General features: G+C 48.9%; 1 protein-coding gene across 5 annotated transcripts; it reads left to right on the top strand.

Annotated features, from left to right (window-relative positions):
• Positions 1-538: 538 nt before the first annotated feature.
• Positions 539-19,368, top strand: ZNF395 (zinc finger protein 395). 5 transcript variants are annotated; one of them, XM_044290091.1, is made up of 10 exons: positions 539-719; positions 7,138-7,361; positions 8,592-8,839; positions 11,285-11,391; positions 12,134-12,369; positions 12,451-12,551; positions 13,570-13,828; positions 14,099-14,191; positions 14,595-14,698; positions 17,873-19,368. In XM_044290091.1, the coding sequence occupies exons 2-10, from the start codon at positions 7,143-7,145 to the stop codon at positions 17,982-17,984; spliced, it is 1,479 nt and encodes a 492-aa protein (XP_044146026.1). In that variant the 5' UTR covers positions 539-719; positions 7,138-7,142; the 3' UTR covers positions 17,985-19,368. The 5 variants fall into 5 exon arrangements, with proteins under 5 accessions (XP_044146026.1, XP_044146023.1, XP_044146024.1 ...); XM_044290088.1 differs by lacking the exon at positions 539-719 and adding an exon at positions 1,248-2,310; XM_044290089.1 differs by lacking the exon at positions 539-719 and adding an exon at positions 4,894-5,336.
• The last annotated feature ends 550 nt before the right edge of the window (positions 19,369-19,918 follow it).

Genomic DNA, 19,918 nt, shown 5'->3' with positions numbered 1-19,918 from the left:
CTGCTGCAGAACCTCTTGAGTCTGTTCAAGAGATTCTGCAGCAGCTGCGATTTGCATGTTATATATATATATAGCAATACAAAGGCAACCCTGTGCTGCTGCAGAACATCTTGCCTGGCTGAGGTTCTGCAGCAGCTGAAGCCTTGGAGTGCACTGATAATGCTGCTGCAGAACCTCTTGTCAGGCTGAGCTGTCCATCACACTCAGCAGATGTTATTTGCAGGTTTAATGCCGCCGCCCGCGCAGCACCCTCAGCTCTGCTACATGCGGCAGGGGACGTGAGCGGCGGCTCGTGTTTATTTTCCGCCTGCGCCCGGTGGGCGTGTGAGTCCGGCTGAGCGCGGCCGCCAATGGCAGGGAGAGGGCCGAGCATGTGGGGAGCTTGTTTACAACTAACCCGGCCGGCAGCGGGAGGAGGAGGAAGGGCCGGCTGCGGGAGGAGGAGAGGGAGGCCCGCCAGCGGGAGGAGGGGCGCGCGCGGACAGGCAGAAAACCCGGCGCGGAGCGGACGGACGAGCCGCCACAAACCGCAGCGCCCGCCTGCAGCCAGGCCCGGAATCCAGCGCGGGTTTACGCGCCTTCCCATATTGGAGCTGGAATAGAGAGGAGGAGGGAGAGCGGCGGCAGCGGAGAGAGAGAGTGTGAGAGCGAGAGGCTGCACAGGGGACGGAGGACGCCCAGAACCGCACCAGCCCGGACACTGTTTACACGGGGCACAGGTGAGCGGCTGCACGGCCCGGGTGCGGGGTGCATGCTCGGCACATGGGGGAGGGAGGCGGCATCTGCGTGCATAGACTGGGGGTGTGTGCGGGCGCAGAGATGCGGGGTGCACGCTCGGCACATGGTGGGGGCCACATCTGCATGCATAGACCTGGCGGGTGCAGCTGCAGCAGCGACCCCCGGGACAGACGTGGGATGGGAGGGAAGCCCTTGTTTACTCGGCGGAGGGGGGCGGGGCACCGCGCGGGCGCCGCTTCTCTCCGGCCGTCTGATGGATCGCTGTGTTTTTGGTGTTATTTTCACGTTGGCCGTGAAGCCCCCCCCCCCCTCCTCCTCCTCCCGTGGGGCTCACACCCCCTCCCGGGTGCCAACTCCAGCAGCGGGCACACCCACCGCGGCCCCCCCCCCCCCCCCCCCCCCTCCTGATGTTCCCACTCTGCAAAGTTGTATCAGCCGCGGGGTCCTGCTGTGTAGTCGGGTCGGCTGTGCCCTTTAGTTTGTGTAAACTGCTCCTGTTTTGGATTTGGGGGGGGAGAACTGTGCCCCTTGTTGGATGATCTTTGCCTCCCCTGCATTGGGGGTGCAGCCCACTGTGGTGCCCTCCGTCTTGAGGGTTGTCAGTGGAGCCCCATGCATTAGCACATGGTGTTGTTGGTAGCTCCCTCCGTCTTGGGGGGGGGGGGGGGGGGTTGTCGGTGACGCCTCATGTCTTGGTTGTCGGTGGAGCCCCATGCATTGGCACATGGTGTTGTTGGTAGCGCCCTCTGTCTTGGGGGTTGTCGGTGACGCCCCATGTCTTGGTTGTCGGTGGAGCCCCATGCATTGGCACATGGTGTTGTTGGTAGCGCCCTCTGTCTTGGGGGTTGTCGGTGACGCCCCATGTCTTGGTTGTCGGTGGAGCCCCATGCATTGGCACATGGTGTTGTTGGTAGCGCCCTCCATCTTGGCGCGCGGGGATGTTGGTGGTGCCCCCTGCCGCGGCGCGCTCCCATCATGGCACTTGGTTGGCAGCACCATTGACCGAGACCCCAGGGTGTAACCTGCGCTGATAACGCGCCCTGTAGGTTAGGGCTATGTTCACACCTGGCAGACTTGTTGCAGAATCTTCAGCGTCTATACTCCGTCCCAGTGATAGGAATGGAGTTGTTTTGGTGGGAAGAACCTGGATCTCGGCTGCGACTCCCCCCGTATAGAGGGGCGCGGGCGGCACTGGTCTGATATTGGGGTCAGCACGCTGCGCTGAGATTGGCAGACCGGACCCAGTGCCCACTCTGCGGCCATCAGGAACCCATCACATGTGGTGAAGCAGGACAGGCGCGCCCCCTTCAGCTGCACACAGGACCGCAGTCTGCGCAGCTCAGCGGTATGGCGCTCGGTGTAAAGGAGGGGGCGAGACCCTGAAGCCGCTGTGCAGGATTTATAAAACTTTTCTGCTGCTTTCCACGTAGAGGACGGCGGCGCAGGGACGTCTGTGGTGTCATTTTCTTACCCAGGAACTTAATGGGCAGGCAGAGCTGTGTGGAGCAGTGCCTGGTACACTGTAACGACACGTATGAGGACCCAGAGCTCCAGCGGATCATAGATTTGGAGGTGACTGGAGCAATCACCTACATCTGGGGGCATCCACACCTTATTGGTGTGATTAGGTGGAAGGGGCGCTGGACTTGTGTCAGTGTGTACTGTATATGGAGCAGTGTGTATTATATGTAGTGGGGGGTGTGTACTGTATATGGAGCAGTGTGTATTATATGTAGTGGGGGGTGTGTACTGTATATGGAGCAGTGTGTATTATATGTAGTGGGGGGTGTGTACTGTATATGGAGCAGTGTGTATTATATGTAGTGGGGGGGGGTGTACTGTATATGGAGCAGTGTGTATTATATGTAGTGGGGGGTGTGTACTGTATATGGAGCAGTGTGTATTATATGTAGTGGGGGGGGGTGTACTGTATATGGAGCAGTGTGTATTATATGTAGGGGGGGGGGTGTACTGTATATGGAGCAGTGTGTATTATATGTAGTGGGGGGTGTGTACTGCATATGGAGCAGTGTGTATTATATGTAGTGGGGGGGGTGTACTGTATATGGAGCAGTGTATTATATGTACTGTATATGGAGCAGTGTGTATTATATGTAGTGGGGGGTGTGTACTGTATATGGAGCAGTGTGTATTATATGTAGTGGGGGGTGTACTGTATATGGAGCAGTGTGTATTATATGTAGTGGGGGGGGTGTGTACTGTATATGGAGCAGTGTGTATTATATGTAGTGGGGGGGGTGTGTACTGTATATGGAGCAGTGTGTATTATATGTAGTGGGGGGGTGTGTACTGTACATGGAGCAGTGCGTATTATATGTAGGGGGGGTGTGTACTGTACATGGAGCAGTGTGTATTATATGTAGGGGGGGGTGTGTACTGTATATGGAGCAGTGTGTATTATATGTAGTGGGGGGTGTGTACTGTATATGGAGCAGTGTATTATATGTAGTGGGGGGTGTGTACTGTATATGGAGCAGTGTGTATTATATGTAGTGGGGGGGGTGTACTGTATATGGAGCAGTGTGTATTATGTAGTGGGTGTGTGTGTACTGTATATGGAGCAGTGTATTATATGTAGTGGGGGGGTGTACTGTATATGGAGCAGTGTATTATATGTAGTGGGGGGGTGTACTGTATATGGAGCGGTGTGTATTATATGTAGTGGGGGGGGGTGTACTGTACATGGAGCGGTGTGTATTATATGTAGTGGGGGGGGGTGTACTGTACATGGAGCAGTGTGTATTATATGTAGGGGGGGGGTGTACTGTATATGGAGCAGTGTGTATTATATGTAGTGGGGGGTGTGTACTGTATATGGAGCAGTGTGTATTATATGTAGTGGGGGGGTGTGTACTGTATATGGAGCAGTGTATATACAATAGATGTGTGTGTGTGTATATAGGGATGTATTACTATTAGTAGCTGTATCACCATGTGTGTGGTGTATATACAGTAGGTGTGTATTAGTCTCTGGGTGTGTGTGGTGTATATACAGTACATTTTCTGGGAGAAACCTGTGGAAGGGGTCAGGGCTCCATTTTGGTGGTTCAGGAGTTAAAGGTAACCTGTCCCATTGTACATGGTGTCTGCCGGCAGCAGGTTATAGAGCAGGAGGAGCTGAGCAGATTGTATAGGTTTATGGGAAAAGATTCAAACTTTCACTGATGTAAATTCCTGCTCATTCTTAGGCCCGCCTCCTGGACTCTAAACCTATCAGTGACTGACAGCCGTCCCTCTATGACTGTATACAGAGCTGTCACTCACTGCTAGGCCCGCCTCCTGGACCCTAAACCTATCAGTGACTGACAGCCGTCCCTCTATGACTGTATACAGAGAGAGCTGTCACTCACTGATAGGCCCGCCTCCTGGACTCTAAACCTATCAGTGACTGACAGCCGTCCCTCTATGACTGTGTATACAGACCTGTCACTCACTGCTAGGCCCGCCTCCTGGACTCCAATCCCAAGAATGAGCACAGATTATAAATAAAGGAAATACATTTTTTTCCTGAATCTTTTCTTGCCCGCTTGTGTGGGGTTACTGATCGGAGACTGAGCAGTAACCTGCCATCTGTACACGAATCTACTGTATGGTGCGGTATTATGTGGAATAGTACTATGGTAGGAGTACAATTTTTTATTTACAGTATTGTATGATGTGGTATTATGGTAGGATACAGTGCAGTATTGTGTGGTATTGTATAGGTACAGTATTATGGCAGGATACAGTATTGTATGGTGTAATGGTGTGGTACAGTACGGTGTAATGGTGTGGTACAGTACGGTGTAATGGTGTGGTACAATATGGTGTGGTACAATACGGTGTAATGGTGTGGTACAATACGGTGTAATGGTGTGGTACGGTGTAATGGTGTGGTACAGTATTGTGTGGTATTGTATAGGTATAGTATTATGGCAGGATACAGTATTGTACGGTGTAATGGTGTGGTACAGTACGGTGTAATGGTGTGGTACAGTACGGTGTAATGATGTTGTACGGTGGTGTGGTACAGTACGGTGTAATGGTGTGGTACAGTACGGTGTAATGGTGTGGTACAGTACGGTGTAATGATGTTGTACGGTGGTGTGGTACAGTACGGTGTAATGGTGTGGTACAGTACGGTGTAATGGTGTGGTACAGTACGGTGTAATGATGTTGTACGGTGGTGTGGTACAGTACGGTGTAATGGTGTGGTACAGTACGGTATGGTGTCATTTGGCACTGTATTATGGATTCTCAGGCTGATGTTGTGAAATGCTGCAGATCTTGCTCCTTATCGCCCAGCAGACCGCTCCTTACCACACCCACCACGCGGCCTGCCAAACATAGCGGCGTGCTGCCACCACACACAGCGGGCACGTGGGATGCCATCTGTAGCGTCACGTAGGCAGGGCTGTAAAAACCAGCAGTACCCAGAGTGATCCTGCAGGGGCGCAATACCATTCATCCCTATAGGTCCCCGTCATACCCATAGGATACCCCCTGTATCTGAGCCCGTATCACGCGCCATTCCACTGATATGTGTAATAAGTATTAACCCCATCAGGACCAGACAGCAGGACTCCCCCTTTCCGCAGGTGGGTGCAGAGGCCTTGCAAGTGCGACCCCCTTGATGCCATAGCGCACCTCAAAGCACTAACGTCCTGGGGGATTCCACTCATCCAGCACAAGGTCTCTTGCACACGAACGTATATTCTTTCCGTGTCCTTCTTTTTCTTTTCTTTTTCTTTTTTTCGGACTGTATACGGAACCATTCATTTCAATGGGTCCACAAAAAAAACGGAAGTTACTCCGTGTGCATTCTGTTTTCGTATGTCCGTATTTCAGTTCCGCATTACAGACAAGGATAGTATTGTTCTATCAGGGGCCGAAAATGTGGAATGCACACGGACGTCATCCGTATATCCGCAAAATACATGCGTTCGTGTGCAAGAGGCCTTGGTGTCAGATTATCGGATGGCCGTAGAAAGTTGTGTGAAGCCAAGAGTGACGAGTTCACACACAAGCTGCTTCCTCTCCGCCTGTTCTAGACGTGCAGCAGGCCGCCCCTCGTATGGCGTCCCGTTCCCCAGCGCGGCTTTTTTCTTTTTTCTTGCAGATCAGCTGATTTGCAGCTTTTAATGGTTTCACTCCTGCAGCCTTAAAGGGGCGGTCTCTCCCGGGTGTGTCTCAGCATGCAGCTGGCCCCCAGCGCTGAACCGGTTAATGCTTTGCCAGTTCTCCTTTCCTGCGCTCTCGCAGTGTCTCTCAGCTGTCACACTTTCTAACAAATGCCTGACATGTCAGCAGGAGGAGGGGGTGTGGCTGTCAGCAGGAGCTGTGGGCGGGGCTACCACCCCGGCCCCGCACGTCCACGTTTACCGTGTCTCGTGTCAGTAAAGTTTAGTTCACACTTTGCAGTTCTTGCCCTGAGGCTGCTGATGAAATTGACACAACGGCTGCTCACAGCTGGCGGGTTGGTACAGTTGCTTCCAGTCTTGGGTCTCAGGCTGAGCTTGGGTATACGGCCCATGTCCTTAAATATTATTCAGTAGGTACCCTGTGGGGAAACTACTACTCTCAGCATTCTAGGAGTTTAAATTTTTTATTTAATTTTTTGTCACTGGTCTACAATTTCGTCTTCTTCTGAAAATGTTCCGCAACTTTCGAATAGATTTTCAAGATCTCTGCTTGCTGTCATTGAATGGGATTATATCTGTCTTTCTCCAGGGGTTTATAACCTGTGAGGACAGGAAGCTTCTCACAGCTGAGGGGTTGTTACAGTGGCATCCAGTCTAGACGATCCATTGCCAGTCGCGGGGGCGGCTTGTTGCGGTGTGCCAGTCGCGGGGGCGGCTTGTTGCGGTGTGCCAGTCGCGGGGGCGGCTTGTTGCGGTGTGCCAGTCGCGGGGGCGGCTTGTTGCGGTGTGCCAGTCGCGGGGGCGGCTTGTTGCGGTGTGCCAGTCGCGGGGGCGGCTTGTTGCGGTGTGCCAGTCGCGGGGGCGGCTTGTTGCGGTGTGCCAACTGTTCAGGTCACACGGACTGGATACAGTTATAACAACACCCTATAAGGGTGTGTTCAGACCCGGCCTTAGTTTGTGGGTGTCAATTTATGGATTGTCCAGTGTCCCCCCTCAGGATGAGCATGTACGTGCCACACAGCAGTGAATCTAGATGAGCAGAGCTGCAGTGTAAAGCATGGTGGAGGGACAGAACAGCAGCCTGAGGCTGGTGCTGGGGTTCAGACCACCTGTGACTCCTATAGACATTGCAGCTCAGGTGGAGTCACTGGGTCCTAATGGAGCAGGGTGACTTGTGTTTTATAGTCCTTGGATCAGTAGCGCCACCCTGTGGTCATTTTAGTGAAGCGCCTTACGTTATGCCTTTCTTTTTTTGCAGCTGATATGGCCAGCATACTTTCCAAACGTCTCGGCAAGCGGTCTCTCCTTGGCGCCAGGGTCTGCACTCCGAGTTTAGTTGCAGACTGCATGTCCATGGAAGGGCCCAGAGACCTTACCGGAGGGGCCCATCTTGGACCTTATGATGGAGGGTGCCTGAAGGAGTGTCTTGAGGAAAGCGCTTTTCCTTCTGGAAGTCGCTTCAAGCTGTATCCGGGCCAGAAGGTGAGCACGAGACTTGTCATTTCTTCATAGTCTAGGATTTAAAAAAATAATAAAAATGGGCCCTTTATCTCAAACAGCGCCACCCTTGTGCACAGGTCGTGTCTGGTATTGCAGGTCGGCTCCAGGGACGTTAATAGTGAGCTGCGATACCGCACACAACCTGTGGTCCGGGGGGGCGGTGTTTCCCGTATAAATCTACCTCGACCATTCTGTAGATTCTTTGCTTTTACTTCTGTTCTGATCTTAAATTATAAGATGTTAGATTTGTCCTCCAAATGGAAGGGCGGCTCCTGACTTCTGCTGCTACCAGAGAGCAGTGCATTGTGGGAGCTCACGTGGGTCACATGTCTAGTGAGGGGCGGAGCTGAAGTCAGAGCATTGGACTGGAGACTTGTGATAAGAATCTCCAGAGGAAACAGGAAAGATGGGATTGTCCTACCACTCGTCTTGTGCGGCCCTCTTCTCGCTTGTGAAACTCTGGTTACTTTCCCCGAGCTAGAATATCTAGAGGAGTAACCTCACAAGTGTTCACCAGCAGAACAGTGAGTGCAGCTCTGGAGTATAATACAGGATGTAACTCAGGATCAGTACAGGATAAGTAATGTAACGTATGTACACAGTGACTGCACCAGCAGAATAGTGAGTGCTGCTCTGGAGTATAATACAGGAAGCATCTCAGGTTCAGTACAGGATAAGTAATGTATGTACACAGTGACTGCACCAGCAGAATAGTGAGTGCAGCTCTGCAGTATAATACAGGATGTAACTCAGGATCAGTACAGGATAAGTAATGTATGTACACAGTGACTCCACCAGCAGGATAGTGAGTGCAGCTCTGGAGTATAATACAGGATGTAACTCAGGATCAGTACAGGATAAGTAATGTAATGTATGTACACAGTGACTCCACCAGCAGAATAGTGAGTGCAGCTCTGGGGTATAATACAGGATGTAACTCAGGATCAGTACAGGATAAGTAATGTATGTACACAGTGACTGCACCAGCAGAATAGTGAGTGCAGCTCTGGAGTATAATACAGGATGTAACTCAGGATCAGTACAGGATAAGTAATGTAATGTATGTACACAGTGACTGCACCAGCAGAATAGTGAGTGCAGCTCTGGAGTATAATACAGGATAAGTAATGTATGTACACAGTGACTGCACTTATTATATAGCACTATTGGTGTATATACCGTGTTGTATATTTGTGCTGTGTGATGTTGCAGGTGTACGTTACACACAATGGCAAGGAGTGCGCTGGTTTGGTGGAGCAACACAACCACGTGGATGATGAGGTCAAGGTCTTTGTGTTTGAGCTTGGGCTGCGCCTTTGCCGAAAGACGGAAGATGTGCGTCTTGCAGAGGCTCCGAAATCTATGATCGTCCCCATGGAGCAAGTGATGTCCACCAGCCCCGTGACTTCTTCCAGCGCAGCCCAGAGAATGGTGTCTTGCAGCATTGATGTCCCAAAGAGGTGAGCACGTGTGGTCAGTACTGAAAGCTTTTCTCCAATATCTCTGCTTGCCATCACTGAATTAGGAGTTTAAAGACAGGCATAATATACATCTCACAGCTATGGTATTGTGACAGTCTAGACCAGGCGGACGGTGGTAACCAGCTCGCGTTGAGCCGCGGTGATTCAGCGATGGCATGCCCTGCTGAGCCTCTGCTCCGCTCTGTGCTGTCTGTGGTGAGGCAGGCGCGATGACGTCATCGCATCGCACCTGCCAGCACTGAATCACCGATAGAGACTCAGGGAGCTGACAGCGGGGGAACGCGGGAGGCAAAACAGGGCGTCAGTCTGTGGGGGTCCAAAACCAAGTATCGCTCGTCGCTCTGTCCCCATTACTAGGCTTGCATTTAGTGTCGCTTATAGCCGTTACTCCTGTACTAAAAATTTCTCAAACCCTTCCCCCGACTTGTTTCACCAGTAAGCCTGGCGTCTTCAGGCGAAGGGGCAGCGAGAACGTGGGATGGATCTCTATAGCCTCTTATGCTGACATCACTAATGGATGACCTGTCAGGGGCATAACGGCCACTGCGTTGTTACATACTTTATTACCAGCTCCTCGACTCGGGGATTACTTCCCTTCTCCTCCCTCATGGGATGATGACGTGCCGCCCCTCAGCACCTGTTCCTGCGCAGGTCTCTCGCTCGTCTTTCTCCCCTGACTGCGCATGCCCAGGGGCTTAGATACAGAGTATTTGCTTCTTTCTTCCTTTACATGAGCAGGGGCTCAGTCTTCTCGTTCTTCACCTATTCTCTCCACATTGACCTTGATACTTAGTACTGGTTTATGTATCTTCTGTGTTATTTCCTATATACTCGGGTTGGATGTTCAATTTCCATAAATTGTATATAGCGTCTTACATCTGCAGCATGATTATTGTCATTTTAGAATGTATTATAATAATCACCTTGTGTTAATTTTGTGATATATAATTTATATTTTTTTTTCCAAGCTTGGGCTACTTTTTACACCAGCGTTTCTATTTTCCGGTATTGAGATCCATCATAGGGTCTCAATACCGGGAAAAAAAAGGCTTCCGTTTTGTCCCCATTCATTGTCAATGGGGACAAAACGTAACGCTCCAAAATGCGTTCCGTTCCGTTCTCATACTAGACAGCAGCATGTTGCGGTTTGCTTTCCTTAGGCTACTTTCACACTTGCGGCAGGACGGATCCGACAGGCTGTTCACCATGTCGGATCTGTCCTGCGGCTATTTTGCTGTGCCGCCGGACTGCCGCTCCGTCCCCATTGACTATAATGGGGGCGGAGCTCCGGCGGTGCACGGAGAAAGGCCGCCGGACTAAAATTACTGCATGTCAGGCTTTTTAGTCTGGCGGCTTTCTCCGTGCTGCATCGGAGCTCCGCCCCCGTCCCCATTATAGTTAATGGGGACGGAGCGGCGGTCCGCGGGCACGGCGAAATAGCCGCAGGACGGATCCGACATGGTGAACAGCCTGTCGGATCCGTCCTGCCGCAAGTGTGAAACTAGCCTTACTGGGATGCGGAGCAAGATGGATCAGATTGACAATGCAAGTCAATGGGACAGATCAGTTTTCTCTGACACAATAGAAAACTGATCCGTCCCCCATTGACTTTCAATGGAGTTCATGACGGATCCGTCTTGGCTATGTTAAAGATAATACAACCGGATCCGTTCATAACGGATGCAGACGGTTGTATTATCAGTAACGGAAGCGTTTTTGCCGGATCCAGCAAATACCGCTATAGTGTATTTTTGATTCATTTTTGATTCATTGTTGGTCATTTCAGTTCTTCTTTGTCGTAGAGGAAGGGCGGACTGCTAAAGGAGAATCATACATAGCGATACACTGAACACATGTTCTCATACGTGAATCGTATGTATACGTGTGTTCCCGAGGGAAAGTAGGTGAAGACAGGGGATAGGTGGACACCACAAGAAACGCTAGAGGACAGACATGTTATATCCCAATCTACATAATACCACGCGGGATCATCATTTATAAAGTAGCGGAGATAAGAAATGGCCAAGAACGGAGGATAATTGGGCACCGGGAGATGGCATTACACATCCGCCTCCACTCGTGTAGTTTTATACTCTGACCTGGTGTCATAATTATCATCATCTTGGTTATATTCGAATTCCGTGGTAATTATGGAAATGAAGCAAGGGGGGGGGGGGGGGGATATCACTATTTTGTTGGGCCCCTAAGGGGGTTGGGTGGGGTCAGAGGCTTGCTTGTGGACTCCAGACTGACACATTGTAGCAAACTCTCTGTGCAGTTGCTGTGTTTAGGTGACAAAGTGAACCAGCCAAATGTATTCTGACTGTACAGGCTTTGAACCTCTGTTCCATTCTAGACAGGAAGCAGAGATGTTGAAAATAAGTTGGCGTTGTGCTTACCTCTTTTTTTTCCGTGTTCTTTCAGGCGGTCGGATGCGGTGGATATGGATGAAATGATGGCGGCCATGGTCCTCAGCAGCCTGTCCTGCAGCCCCATCGTGCAGAGCCCACCCTGCAGCGACATCATCCCAGGTGAGAGCAGGCGGAGCGGCGGTGGCTCTTGTCGCGCCCCAAGAAGATGGCGGCTTGTAGTAGTCTTCTGGGCTCTAAGGATATGTTGTGGGCCATCGTCTCTACTTGGTGGAAGTAATTTGGGTTATGCCCGACGTTAGTTATAGAAAACGGCGCCGCCTTGTGGCTGGTGGAGGTGATTGCGCTTCCTTTTTCTTCCGCAGGGGCGCTGGGGAACTTTTCGGATTCGCCTTGCAAGTTTTGGTCTTGATAGTAGCGCCCCCTGCTGAGATCCAGATCTCAGGCCCTGCGGACCTATGGCCAGATTATCGGAATTTTACTTTGAGGCGTGCAAACATTGTATATTCCTCACTGTTTGTAAGATCTCTGCTTGCTGTAAGTGACTTACAACATCCTTTTATGTATCCAGAGGACGAAACCTCATGCAAACCCTGTGCTGAGGGTTTGTTACCGTTGTATCCAGCCTGTTATGAATCTCTCCTTTGCTACATTGTATGACTGCAGGTAAAACACTTTGTTACAATGTATCAGTGTGTATCGGGACAGAAGGCACTGATACATTTAGCTATGAGAGGAAAATGTAGCAAACCCTCAGCTGTGAGAAGTATTATGTTTGCATTACTCCGAATGAAAGCTAAGCGTTTCCATTCACTGACTGCAAATAGAAATCCTTGCTTGATCTGTTTTTATATCTTCTTGGCATCCGGGGGTTTCAGTATTTTCCCCTTTGTGTACTTCTCAGCTCCTCAAGTCACCTGTGACCTGTGGAAGGAAAGCGGGGACGTGTCGGACAGCGGCAGCAGCACCACCAGCGGGCACTGGAGTGTGGAGTGTGGCGCCTCCACCCCCTCCCCTCCTCACACCGAGCCCAGCCCCAAGTATACAGGCGAGGTCTTCAGTGCTTCCCATGTGGATGAAGGATTCGAGACGGACCCTGATCCTTTCCTTTTGGATGAGCCGGCCCCTCGGAAGCGGAAGGTAACACCCCGCAGCGCCTCCTCAAGCTCGCGGATCCCTTATGTCTTTATGTTCTCCATTGACTTGGCTCCTGTCTTCCAGAACTCGGTGAAGGTGATGTACAAGTGTCTGTGGCCGAGCTGCGGAAAACTGCTGCGCTCCATTGTGGGCATTAAACGCCATGTGAAGACCCAGCATCTGGGGTAAGTACTCCTCCTCCGGTACCCACCTTCTTATACCGTGCAATTCTGAACCACAGGATGTAACTCAGGATCAGTACAGGATAAGTAATGTAATGTATGTACACAGTGACTGCACCGGCAGAATAGTGAGTGCAGCTCTGGAGTATAATACAGGATGTAACTCAGGATCAGTACAGGATAAGTAATGTAATGTATGTACACAGTGACTGCACCAGCAGAATAGTGAGTGCAGCTCTGGAGTATAATACAGGATGTAACTCGGGATCAGTACAGGATAAGTAATGTATGTACACAGTGACTCCACCAGCAGAATAGTGAGTGCAGCTCTGGAGTATAATACAGGATGTAACTCAGGATCAGTACAGGATAAGTAATGTATGTACACAGTGACTGCACCAGCAGAATAGTGAGTGCAGCTCTGGAGTATAATACAGGATGTAACTCAGGATCAGTACAGGATAAGTAATGTATGTACACAGTGACTGCACCAGCAGAATAGTGAGTGCAGCTCTGGAGTATAATACAGGATGTAACTCAGGATCAGTACAGGATATGTAATGTATGTACACAGTGACTGCACCGGCAGAATAGTGAGTGCAGCTCTGGTGTATAATACAGGATGTAACTCAGGATCAGTACAGGATAAGTAATGTATGTACACAGTGACTGCACCAGCAGAATAGTGAGTGCAGCTCTGGTGTATAATACAGGATGTAAATCAGGATCTGTACAGGATAAGTAATGTAATGTATGTACACAGTGACTCCACCAGCAGAATAGTGAGTGCAGCTCTGGAGTATAATACAGGATGTAACTCAGGATCAGTACAGGATAAGTAATGTAATGTATGTACACAGTGACTGCACCAGCAGAATAGTGAGTGCAGCTCTGGAGTATAATACAGGATGCGAGATTACTAATGTATTACCATCACTTTGTTATGGGGTCTGGTGGTGGGTTTCTTGTAATGGCTGCTGTTGCTTTTCCTCGGTGTTTGAGCTTTTGTTTAACTCTCTAGAGACGGGATGGATTCTGACCAGCATAAGCGAGAAGAGGACTTCTACTACACCGAGGTCCAAATGAAGGATGAGTCTGAGGTGGAGAACACCCCAAGGAGCCCCAGCACTGCTACCGCCCCTCTTCTCATCCAGCCGATCACCCCCAAGCCGGAGACACAGGCGCTGGAGGTGCCCTTTGTGGAGTCTCCATTGCCCAGTGCGCTCAGTCAGTCTGCTCCAGGCTCCTTCTGGCATATCCAGGCCGATCACGCTTACCAGGTAATTGAATCCGCTAAAACTGAAGGATCACACTTTTTGGATTATCAAATTCCAGATTAGAGGAATTTCAAGTTGTATTATAGAAGTTGTATTATAGAAAGAAAAAATAATCCCTGCAAAAGAAAAAATGGCAATTTGCCATTAGAAGAATTATGAATGCAGCTCTGGAGGAGAGGGAAGCTATTAACTAATACAGAAATGCATTTACCAGCTGTCTCCTCGTCAGTCCTTTTGATTCTTTTTTTTATTTTTTATTTTTCTTCCTATCAGGCGCTGCCTTCCATCCAGATCCCAGTTTCCCCCCACATCTTCACCAGCATAAGCTGGGCAGCTGCTCCCTCTACTCTCCCGGCCCTTTCTCCAGTAAGTAAACCGAACTCTGGGTATTAAAGGGGTTATAGAATCCTAAAAAAAAAGCCCCCCACACTGAATATATTTACCTGGGTCCCCGCTCACTGCGCCACTCCTGGTTCCTGCACCGCCACTGTTGCTTCTCCCATTGCGGGTGACGTTAGGGAGGCTCATCCCCGTTCCCGCCTGCCATTGGCTGCTCCCCCCGACACCTGATGTTTTCATCCGGGCACAGGGAGAAGCGGCGGTGCGGGGACCCGGGTAAGTATATTCAGCATGGGGGGGGAGTTTTTTTTTACTTTTATTTAAAGCATTAGATAACCCCTTTGAACGAGACTGGATGCAATTGTAACAAAGCTTCAGCTGTGAGACGTATATCAGGTGTGTTGTAACACGGAGCCCTCTACCCCCCCAGATCAGAAGCCGGTCGCTCAGTTTCAGTGAACAGCAGCCACAGACTCCATCCATAAAGTCGCAGCTGATTGTGGCCTCACCCCCCAGAGCGTCTAATGGTAGCAGGTAGGTTCCTCCAGTGACACCTCTCCAATCACAGGCATTATGTGCTCAAGGAATATTCGAGGCTTTTGGCACCATCTGTCATTTTTATTTTTAATCCAATATTTTTAAAGATGAAAAACATTTGAGTTTACAGCAGGCTGTAAAGAGAGAGGCTCCTTTTAATACAGAATTTGTTGATTCCAATTTTGGCCACTAGGTGTCAGTATTACTTCTAAGTACAATATTTCAATATTCTGAAAGGGCACGTGTCAGCAGGATCAGCCCTTTTAAACCAGGTTGTGTCAATCCTACTGATGCCTTTCCTGTGAAAATTGGTTGCAGCGTTCCTGAGAAATGCCTTTTATACCTAATGCAAATGAGGGCTTCTGGGCACCGCGTGGAGGGGCCTCACCCCTTGGTGCACCTCACCTCCACTTTCCAGAGCTTGAACGCCACAGCCACTTCTCACAAGATGGGTATCCATTTAATCGGCAGGATCAACCCTACCAGGCAGTGTGTCTGACTTAAAGGGGTTTTCCCATCTCAGACAATGGGGGCAGAGGGCGCACTGCCCATGGTCAGCCTGCCTCCATTCATTTTCTAAGGGGCCGCCATACCCATAGAAATGAATGGGAGCGGTAGCTGCGCAAGCACAGTGCGCTCCCATTCACTACTATAGGAAGAGGGTGGCCGTACCCAAGGAAACCTGGGGTCCTCCAGCCGCCACCTTCCCCTCTCCATTCTCGGTGTACGTGCGGGTAAGGGGGGACCTGCACCTATCGGACAATGGAGGCATAAAAAATAAAATTGGTTGCCAAAAAATACACGCTAGAAGTTTTTTCCTTCCTTAAAGGGGTTGTCCAGGATTAGAAATACATGGCTGCTCTCTTCCATATAAACGGCTCCACCCTTGCACATACCTCTTCATACAACAACAGAGGTGTCGGGAGTCGGACCCCCACCAATCTTGTATTGATGACCTGTTGTCAGTATCAGAGAACCCCTTTAACCTCTTAAGGGCACAGGGTGTACCTGTACGCCCTGTGTAGTTCCGATCACTGCCCACCGCGCGGCGGCGATCGGAACAGAGTGCCTGCTGAAATCATTCAGCAGGCACTCTGTGACAATGCCGAGGGGGGTCCTGTGACACCCCCCCCCTCCCCCCCTTATCGGTGAGCGCAGCAAACCGCAGGTCAATTCAGACCAGCAGTTTGCTGCGTATTCGGGTCTCCGGTGACCCGATAACCCGGAATAGGATGGTGATCGTGGTGTGGTAACCATCCTTAGATCCTGAGACGTGGCGGTGACATCACCTCTCAGTATCGCATCCTATTGGCTGGACGGGTGGATGTGCTCTCCTCCTCCACACTGCTTCCGTGGAGCCAGGAGAGAGGAGCGTCCGTCCACCTCTGAACCCAGCACCCCCACGTGAGCCACCATAGTGCCATCTGGCACGCAAAAATTCGCAGGGACAGGTTTAGGGAAAGGTTAGATTAGGGCTCTTTCACACTTGCGTTCTTGTCTTCCGGCATAAAGTTCCGTCGTCGGGGCTCTATGCCAGAAGAATCCTGATCGGTTTTATCCTAATACATTCTGAATGGAGTGAAATCCGTTCAGGATGTCTTCAGTTCCGGAACAGAACGTTTTTTGGCCGGAGAAAATACCGCAGCATGCTGCGCTTTTTGCTCCGCCCAAAAAACCTTAACACTTGCCGCAAGGCCGGATCCGGAGTTAATGCCCATTGAAAGGCATTGATCCGGATCCGGCCTTAAGCTAAACGTCGTTTCGGCGCATTGCCGGATACGACGTTTAGCTTTTTCTGAATGGTTACCATGGCTGCCGGGACGCTAAAGTGCTGGCAGCCATGGTAAAGTGTAGTGGGGAGCGGGGGAGCAGCATACTTACCGTCCGTGCGGCTCCCGGGGCGCTCCAGAGTGATGTCAGGGCACCCCAAGCGCATGGATCATGTGATCGCATGGCACGTCATCCATGCGCATGGGGCGCTCTGACGTCACTCTGGAGCGCCCCGGGAGCCGCACGGATGGTAAGTATACCGCTCCCCACTACTACTATGGCAACCAGGACTTTAATAGCGTCCTGGCTGCCATAGTAACACTGAACGCATTTTGAAGACGGATCCGTCTTCAAATGCTTTCAGTACACTTGCGTTTTTCCGGATCCGGCGTGTAATTCCGGCAAGCGTTGTCCGGATCCGGCGTGTACTCCACAAGTGTGAAAGAGGCCTTAGGCAGGGAGACTGAAGGATAGTTTTAGGGGGAAAAAAACAGTCCAGCAAAATCTGCCTTCCAGAAACCATATGGCATTCCTTTCCTTCTGCGCCCTGCTGTGTGCCTGTACAGCAGTTTACAACCACATATGGGGTGTTTCTATAAACTACAGAATCAGGGCAATAAATGTTGAGTTTTGTTTGGCTGTTAACCCTTGCTTTGTTACTGGAAAAAATGGATTAAATAGAAAATTTGCCCAAAAATTGCAATTCTGAAATTTCATCTCCATTTGCCAATAACTCTTGTGGAACACCTAAAGGGTTAACAAAGTTTGCTAAATCAGTTTTGAATACCCTGAGGGGTGTAGTTTCTAAAATGGGGTCATTTTTGGGTGGTTTCTATTATGTAGGCCTCACAAAGTGACTTCAGACCTGAACTGGTCCTTTAAACAAGTGGGTTTTGGAAAATTTCTGAAAAATTTCAAGATTTACTTCTAAGCCTTGTAACGTCCCCAAAAAATAAAATGGCATTCCCAAAATGATCCAAACATGAAGTAGACATATGGGGAATGTAAATTAATAACTATTTTTTGGAGGTATTACGATGTATTATAGAAGTAGAGAAATTTGAAACTTGGAAATTTGCAAATTCTTCCAAATTTTTGGTAAATTTTATTTATTTTTTTATAAATAAAAATGAATTTTCTTGACTCCGATTTACTAGTGTCATGAAGTACAATATGTGACGAAAAAACAGCCTCAGAATGGCCTGGATAACTAAAAGCATTTTAAAGTTATTCACACATAAAGTGACACTGGTCAGATTTGCAAAAAATGGCCTGGTCCCTAAGGTGAAAATTAGCCCGGTCCTTAAGGGGTTAATGCTGACCATTCTAGTATTTTATTAAGTGAAAAATGTATGATTTTTTTTATTTTTTTTTAATTATTATTATTTTTTTTTTAAAAAGGAAAGTTCGTGGTGAAGCAAAGAAATGCCGTAAAGTGTATGGCATCGAACACCGGGACCAGTGGTGCACCGCCTGCCGGTGGAAAAAGGCCTGTCAGAGGTTCCTCGACTGAACCCCACTCCCTAAGTATCCACGTCTCCCAGAAGGCTCGGGGGCGGATTTAGCTTCAAGCCTCCTAGAGTCTGCTTGCGAAGCTTCTTGGAGAAAGTGGTGATGACTAAAGACTGTATAAATTGTAAATGTCGAAACCTGTACATCATTGTATGTCGTCCACATTTTGAATTTTTTTTTTTTAATAGACGATAGGGATTTTTATTTTATTTTTAACTTTCCTAAACGATGTGTAGTAGGGACCAAAAGTGTTGGAACTTTTTTTTTTTTAAGGAAAAAAAAATCCCTCGTCGCTACAAGTTTTAAAAAAAAATTCCGAAGCATCGAGATGCCCGTCCTCATTGTATATAGCGTCTTCCTCACCTCATTGGCCTGTAAATGTCCCACACCGCCACAATATGTCCTCCTTCTATTTTGTTACTTGGTTTTTATTGCAGACAATTGTACATACAGTAAAGATGTATTTTGACTGCTGCAGTGTCCAGGGTCCATCGTTGGAGGGGTTTCTCATGCTTTATTAGTATCTGAGGAGTCTATGAAGCCATTTTGTATTGTCTATTGTCAGAAATATTGTATAGAGTCCTAGAAAGTGCTGACCAATGGCCAACAATTCCACAAAAACTATCATTGTCAGGCTGATATCTCATGATGTGGTGCTCTGTATCTACTGCAGTCTGTGGTCATATCCATATATGACATTGAGCAGCTATTCTTTCTATATTGGTACCTTTTGCCTGCACAAAGAGAACATTGCTATTTTGTGGGTTGAGCTGGTCTTTCTAGAGCAGCCCATCTACTCTGAGGAACCTTGGCAAGGAGGCCTCAACCCCAAGATCCTCATCAGACACTTGTCAAGAACTTTTTTCCATTGCTGAGGAATGGTAGCTATGCTGCCTTCTCTTTGGTACTGGAGCTGAAGGGATGGCCCAACACACCACCAGCACTTCATCTGAACGTTGGAGATACCTTTCGGACATGGAGACATGGATGTGTCACCACAAATTAGAAGGTCTAAACGTTGGGATTGCTCAACTTTCAGTTACTGTTCCCATTAAGAAGTTAACACTTAAGGGCCCAAAAAGTCAGGTGACTTGCATTCACATGACTAGAATCAAGCAAAACTTTCATTTTGAGGTCAGACTGGTTCCATAATCACAAATTGTTCATCACAAGATGTCTTCATCTCCACTCGTGACTAAATGGGCTCTTCCATTTTAATAGATGGTGGTGCTGGGCTCTTGCTTGTAAGTAAGTTTTCCAGATTTGGAAAAACATGTCTGCTTTCTTCTGAGCCATGATACCACCAACAACCTGTGGTGTTTTTTCTTTTTTTCTCTTTTTTTTTTTTTTTTTTTTTTTTTTTTGAAGAAAGCAGCCATGTTTTTCCTCTAGACAGGACTGAGACAGCACCTTTTTAAGAATGGATTGGCTGTTTTTGAAATGCTGGTTCAACCTACAAAATGGCCCATCTGGTTCTCTTCTAATGGAAATGTGCTAAATGAGACCTGTCAGTATTAAGCGGAGGAATCCTGAGATGATACAAAGCATGTCACAACTTTGAGAACATAATTCTTGTACGTTATATTAACCATTGTCTGTAGGGTTCTGGAGGACATAGCAGGTGATCATCTAGACTAATGTTCCTTAAATCCACTCCCCAAGAACCTCAAACAGACCATGTTTTCTAGATTTTCTAAGTGGATGTGTGTTGTCCAGGTGGTGCTCTCTATGGGATGGCTTCAAATCATGACCTGTTTGTGGTTCTCAAGGACTAGAGTTCTGGAACCCTGCTCTACGCTTGCTGTATTAATGTACCATCCACGCCCCATGGATTGATTCTGACCCAAATCTTAGCTTATTGGTTTTGCCCAATGACTCCACCAAGAATTCTGTGGTCTTCCGGTTTGATTCTCCTCCTTTTTCTGCAGGTTAAAA

This window comes from Bufo gargarizans, chromosome 4, assembly GCF_014858855.1.
Source record: "Bufo gargarizans isolate SCDJY-AF-19 chromosome 4, ASM1485885v1, whole genome shotgun sequence".
Taxonomy (NCBI): Eukaryota; Metazoa; Chordata; class Amphibia; order Anura; family Bufonidae; genus Bufo; species Bufo gargarizans.
The sequence above is the reverse complement of the archived record's forward strand: the minus strand, read 5'-3'. Positions and strand labels throughout refer to the sequence as shown.